Source organism: Microtus ochrogaster, chromosome 6, assembly GCF_000317375.1.
Source record: "Microtus ochrogaster isolate Prairie Vole_2 chromosome 6, MicOch1.0, whole genome shotgun sequence".
Taxonomy (NCBI): domain Eukaryota; kingdom Metazoa; phylum Chordata; class Mammalia; order Rodentia; family Cricetidae; genus Microtus; species Microtus ochrogaster.
In genome coordinates, this window is record NC_022013.1 from 81630996 (window position 1) to 81637856 (window position 6861).

The following is a 6861-nucleotide window of genomic DNA, read 5'->3' on the forward strand; positions in this document are numbered from 1 at the left end:
GGGAAACCCAGTGATACCCGGTGGCTTTCTCAATGAAACTAAGGCATCAGGGGGATGAGGTATTTGCCCTGCCTGTTCTATAGACAAGATAAAAATGTCCTGGTTTCTTAAGCTTCTCTGATTTCAAACTGCAGAATACGACCTCTGGCAAAAGTGAACAGGTTGTGGGTGCACAGAAACTCCTTGTCACAAAGTATACACACATGATCACCACTGCCCAGGTCAGGACATGGAGCTTACCTGGTGTCTCAGAGGTTCCTTCCATATGCCTCAGAGGTGACTGCTGTCAGCACCACCACCATAGGCGGGTGCTGTCTTTTCAGACGCAATCATTACGCTCTCCTGCCAGCATTTCTGTGAGGTTGGCGCCTGTGGTTACAGATAGCTGCAGTTACTGAAGGGTCCCTGTACGTCCTTCTCCATGACAGTCTGTCCTTTCATGGCTAATGGACAAGGAAGTTGTTCCTTGCATTGGCTATTGTAAAGAACGCTGATAAGGCGTCTGGTGGAATATGTAACGTGTTCGGCATGTGGGGGACATGTATGGATTCAACTCTATCAGGAAATGACAGTTGGCTTTCTGAAAAGATGCTAACTTACATATGCACGGTCAACCAGGGCGTTTCCATTGTTCCATGTCTTTTTCACTGTTTGGTACTGCCAGTCATCTTGATGTTAGTTATGTTGGTGGGTGGGGCATGCCACACCGATGTGGTCTTGATTTAGATTTCTCCAGTGACTAAAGGGAACGAGTAAGTACCCTTCAATTTTCATGCTAAGCAGTGGGATAATTTTTTTAAAAGCTTGAGAATGCTTCTTTTAGAGTTTAACTTTGAAAACAGAACAAACAACAACCCCAGGGCCGGCAGGGTGTGAACCTTAGCAGATGCCTGGAGGGATAGAGTGGAGACCACATGGCATCGCGGGAACTCTAGAAAGAAGAATGGAGGTCCAGAGTGTAGGAAAAACACGCTAGGACAGGGGTAGAGAGAAAAAGAGAAAAGTTATGCTTTTCGGAGTCTTTCAGAAAAGAAGGCAGACATAAGAAACTGCGTGTCTGCTCTTTCCCTGATCTGCCCCTCTTTAGCTGCGCTGCTCTACCTCGTTCTGGGGAGAGGCTCCGCCAGACCTGCTGAGCATCATAGCTGTGCCTGCAGCGTGTGCAGAGCCAAGGCTGACAGACAGCAGGGAGGTGAGGCTGAATCAGCCAGCATCATCTTCCTTCATCTTCAGGAGCTGTGGTTGCAACCGTGAGGAAAGTTGGGGTCCGGTTTTGCTGTACCCCTTAGAACAAGGATCAAGAGAAGGCAGTCTCCATGAATAAGCCAGAGCTGCTTTCCTGCCTCCCCATACCCGCTCCTCAGGCCCAGCACCGCTCTTGGCTGTTCTGGATGAGTCCCCTCCAGTACCTCCACACCACAAGCCCAGCGCTTCCCCGAACCTAGCATCTTCCGCCTTCACCTGCCTTCAGTTTCTCTGTGGCGTCACTCTCACAGCCTAGCCCCATCCTACCCATCCCTGGAGAGCTAAGAGCAGGCGACAACCACGCTGACATTTAAGAAAGTGGGTGTCACTCGATACTTAGGTATTTATGGACATTTGATCTTTTTCAGCCAAAGACATTTGGGGTAACTAGCCTTATGCGCATGGTTTTCTCTGGATATGGGACCGAATAAATCTGAGGAGGAGGCTCTCTCTCTCTCTCTCTCTCTCTCTCTCTCTCTCTCTCTCTCTCTCTCTCTCTCTCTCTCTTTCTCTCATGGTTGGAGCAGAAGCAAGACTTGTGGTTGGTCCTCATTGCCCATGGGCAGAACAGCAGGGCAACGGCAGCTGGATCAGAAGCAGCGTCTACCTTGTTCTGTATTCATGATCTGTTTTTCCATTGCGCCCCCTAATAAATTATTGGCCAGACTTCGTGGTTATCGCTTCATTAAGAACTTACTATGGGTCAGGTCCCACCCTGGGCCCAGGACACAGGCAAACAAAAAAGGGTTGGCCAGCAGGGCTCACAGTTGGGGTGTCCTCACACATACCAAATACATCGTTGGCATACATTTCAGTGACTGGGGTGTGTGTGTCGGTCACAGGGAGGTGCTGTGCCCCTCCAGGTATTCAGGCTACAACAGCTGGCCTAGGGGTGAGTACACAACGTGAAGAAGTTCAAACGAGGGGCTGGGGACCTGCAACACAGTTCTTTGGTTTAAGGTTTCTTAATGCTTTTGCAGAGAAACATTGCTATATTAATAAACACACAAAATGATTAGAATGCACATAAACTCTTTTTAGGATAAAAATAATACAAATTCAAGAAATTACGATAGCCTCCAGGGGCCTTTGAATGTGAGTCTTCACCTGTGGTCTTAGGGCGATGAAAACTATCAGAGAAGTCATGACATTCTTGGCCAATGAGCATTCGCGGCATACTGATGAGGTAGATGTTGCTAGGCCTACAGGGGAGAACACTGAGGCCCAGCCATGGTATAGAAAGTTCAAGTTCCATGGTTAAGAAACCACAGAATCAGTAAGAAATCTGTGTAAAGTCCACACCCTTCTTACAGTGTGTAGTGCGTACAACAGCTGTTGTATGGTTGTAGGGGAGGATGTGGAAGGGTCAGGCTGGTGCTAAGTCGTGAATAGGCGTGGGCACCGGATGAGTGGTCCAGTGCAGAAGATGGCCATGACCCACAGAAGCTGAGCCTGCAGGGTCACGACATAAGTGCATGAGGGCCGCTGTGATGGGGTTGCTGCCATCCAAGGTCTTATCACCAATGTAGAGAGACAGTGGTCCTCAGCACTGGTATCACTCCCGTGGCCCAAGAAAGCCCCATCTCAGCTGTCCGTGTTCTACAGTGACAGCCTGTTCTCAGAGTGAACAACACAGGAAGCATGACACCACCATAACTTCTCCCAAGGTGGCCTCACCATCTAGGTGGCAGGCAGTATGCAACAGGATGGGAGGAAACAGTGTGATTGGGCCCAGAAGGACATCGACAGAGAGTGGGAAACTTGAGAGGCAGCTGTGGCTTTCCGTCACTTTCCATTAGGAGGTCAGTGGCACAGAACATCTGTTGACATGAACACTAAGAGATTGATGATGCTCTCATGGACAGAAAACAACCCGTGGGAACGACCCCCATATGGTTGAGCACATACAATGTGCAGAGTTCTCCCTGACACTTGGAAATGGCTCTTTCCACTAGAAAATGGTTGTTACAGTTTGCAACGGAATGGTACCGCTTCTCTTCTTCCCTTTTTCTTCCTTTAGTATGCACCCAGAGAGTTTATTGAGAAACCAGTCAACGTCCTGGAGGTCCTCAGGCCATCTCAAGTACTGTTGCTTTTGAAGAAACCCTCTGATGGTCTCATGTCTCATCAGCTGATACTGGGACAGGGACCCCACCACCACCACCACGAGAACATTCTTGAGGTCAGACAGGCACCGGCTCTGGGCATACCTGAAGGCTTCCAGGCACCAGCCATCCTTAAGGAATTGTCGACTCACTAGGCACACGGTCTTTCTGCTGCCCCAGACAGCCGCCTGGATGTTGGAGATGTGGTTTTCTCCTGGGATAAAATCTCTCTCTTCGAAGCACAGCCTGAGTCTGTTTCGGGAACTGTACTGGGCATCCAGGTGTTTGAGCAGAGCATTCTGTGCCCATTCAAAGTCTTTGCTACTGAAGCAAAAGTAAGCATCGTATCGGTATGCACTGGGTTCCGAACTCCGGACCTTGTCCTTGAACACCAGTCTCTGAATGTTCTTATAACACAGGAAACAAGTCCCCCGGAACTTTATGAACGTGAAGGTGGTGACGAGGAGCAAGGACAAAGTGACGGTGCACAGCACGAAGAGGGAAAACTTTATGGACTGCAAGACTTCCTCTTCATCACACTCCTTGGTGGAGACGTCATAAAGGGAGACCCCTACTAGCGAGTCAGGGTACACGCAGTATATGTCTGCAGGAGAGCCCTGCAGGGTGACATTGGTTTGGTTGAGCCAGGTGATGAAAGGGATAAGTTCACACTGGCAGACGAACTCGTTATGCGTTATGTCCAAGGAGCTAAGTGAAGCAAACGACCCAGGATCAGGAGAGAAGAGCTGATTTCTAGATATATCAAGAAACTCTAGAGTAGCCGGTAAGCTGCCAGGAGAGAGAGAGGTCAACTTGTTAGCGCCAAGATTGAGCAACTGTAACGAAACCAGGTCGCTAAATATTCCAGGAGGGAGGAAATTAAGGTAGTTACTATTCAGGTACAGGACTCGGAGGTGGAAAAGGCCTTTGAAAACATCCCAGCAAAGGCCGGTCTCCCAGGCAAGCTGCAGCATGTTTCCTGCTAGGAAAAGATGTTCCAAGCTCAGGTTCTCCGAAGGGGTGTAGACTGCCTTGCAGGAGGAAAGGCGATTCTGGTTCAGGATGAGGGACTGGAGCTGGGGAACTTGCAGGAGGAAGTAGAGGTTGGACAAATCTTCCAGTTTGTTCTCGGATAATTCGATGAAGTTGGCTGTAAAGCGGACGCGTGGCAGATCGACCAGCTTATTGCCACCCAGTAAGACGGTCAGGATGCTTGGAATGAAATTGATGGTTTTAAGAGCATTATCGCGGAGATCCAAGGTTTGTAAGTTCTCCAGGGATCTGAACGTTTGGTATTGAATGATCCCAATATGGTTCTTTTGAAGGTCAATGTAAGCGACTCTAGGTAGCCCATAGAAGTTGGAATTATAAAGTTCTCCCAAAAGATTACATGACATATTGAGAACTTGGAGATTGTCAAGTCCATAAAACGCATCTTCTGAGATCTTGTTTATCTTGTTGGAGGCAAGGTTCAGAAACTTCAAATCTTTCAGCGTCTCAAACACTCTGGAATTTAAGGAGAAGATATAACCATGCGAAAGGTCCAGGAACATCACCGAACTTCTAGCCAGGCCAGCAAACGTGTTCTGGTCAGGGTCTCTGATGTTCTGGAAGCCAAAGCCAGACCCCATTATGTGGTGCGTAAGAATCAAAGAGGTGACTTGGCTTCCCCAGATGACATTGCTAAAGTTGCCTGTGATGTCCACTGTCCAACCATTTTCAGAGAGATCTAGAGTTTCCAGCCACATGCCTCTGAAGGGGTTTTTGCAAGTCTCCCAACTCACAGAGACTCTGCTGAACAGGCTAGTTGATTTGAGGCCAAAGAAAGAGAGTATTTTGCCCTGCAGGGGCTTGAGTTCATCCTCACATAAAGGGACTATTTTATTGAAAGAAAAATCTATGGCTTTTAAGGAATTCAGTTCCTGAAATGAAGAATGAAGATGAAGGCTGTAAATCTGGTTGCCAGAGAGGTCTAAGCGAGCCAATGAAGTTAGATTTCTGAAGTAACCATCTCTTAGCACAACACTGGAGAGCTTACAGGAAAACAGTCGAAGTTCCATGAGATGGGGAAGTCCCTGAAAAGCGTCTGGACTCAAGACTTCAATGTGGTTTTGGCCCAGGTCCAAGATCCTCAGATTGGGTAGGTTTCTGAAGGCCTCCCTGCCAATGGTCATGGGTGTAAACTGGGTTCCCAGCTCCAGCAGCAGGAGCTGCCCCAGGAATGGAAATGACGTGGCGTTGACCACACTGATGTAGTTGAAGCTGAGAAGGAGCCTCTCCGTGGTGTTGAGGACCCAGGGGATCTGCGTAAGGTTACAGTGGCGAAATAAGGCGATCTGGCCATTGGAAGAACAGGGAGACATTCCCAGCATGGGGCTGGCCATGAAGATCACACTTAAGAGAAGGTCAAGCTGATCTGCCATGATCTATGGGGGAAAGAGCAGAATAAAAACACATCACAACCTGAGGGTCTGCACCCGGGTTCTTGGCACTTGAGGGTTTCCTGTGTGATGTGGTTGTTCTCTTGGGGCCATTTGCTCAACTGACTCCACAAACACTCTGCTGGGTGGGAGAGAGTCACTCACTATTCTTCTCAAACACTTGCTAGTGCATACTTTACACACTGGGCACCAGTGCTTTAAAGACACTGCGAGCTGGGGCGGTTGCTCAATGCTAGAGGACTTGCCCAGCATGACCCAGGTTCAAGGTCTCCTCTCCAACACCAAACAAACAACAACAACAACCCTGTTACCTACTCAGGGTTTGTTCATTAGTTCCAGAGCTGTGGAGGGAAGGTAAGAATCATAAGGACGAGATATTTTTACTTCTGTTCATCCAGGGGCTCCCCATTCCTTACTAGAGCACACGTCTGAACTCGCTGTGGAGGGAAGGTAAGAATCATAAGGACGAGATATTTTTACTTCTGTTCATCCAGGGGCTCCCCATTCCTTACTCCCAGAACCTCAGCTCGTGGACAGATCATAAACACATCACTTTCCCTACTGCATTCTAGCCAGATTGTAGCCCATCCCCAAAGATCTGAGCTAGCTGGACGCGCTATGCTTGTCATCTTATAGGCACTGAGTACCTTATGTATGGTCATAAAGAATCAGATTTGGTCAGCTTGATGAGGTGGACTGTGCACCTGTTGCACGCCTGACACAGTATGACACACCTACCTGCTAAAGCTCGGTGCAGGCAGCTTAGCATCCATCCATGTGTCTGAGCCGCAAAGGGTGTCTCGCAGAAGTGTCTGTCATGTGTTCCAAGCATAGGTGCTGTGTGAGAACAGAAAACATTAACAAGGATCTCAGAAAGCTTAACGTTTTCTGCGGTGGTCTGAATAAGATTGGCCCTCACAGGCTCAGATACTTGAACGTTTAGTCACCGGAGAGAGGAACTCTTTGAAAGGATTAGAAGGATTAGGGGGTATATGCTGGAGGAAGTGTGTCACTGGGAGTGGGCTTTGTGGTTTCAAAATTCCACGCCAGGCCCAGTCAGTCTCTCTTTC

The 6861-nt window shown here is 48.5% G+C and overlaps 1 protein-coding gene across 1 annotated transcript; it reads right to left on the bottom strand.

Annotated features, from left to right (window-relative positions):
• Nucleotides 1-3125: 3125 nt before the first annotated feature.
• Tlr5 (toll like receptor 5) lies at nucleotides 3126-6564 on the bottom strand. The gene is given in 2 exon segments (XM_013346964.2): nucleotides 3126-5776; nucleotides 6526-6564. Coding segments are annotated over 2 exon segments (2619 nt in total). The 3' UTR covers nucleotides 3126-3196.
• Between the last annotated feature and the right edge of the window lie 297 nt (nucleotides 6565-6861).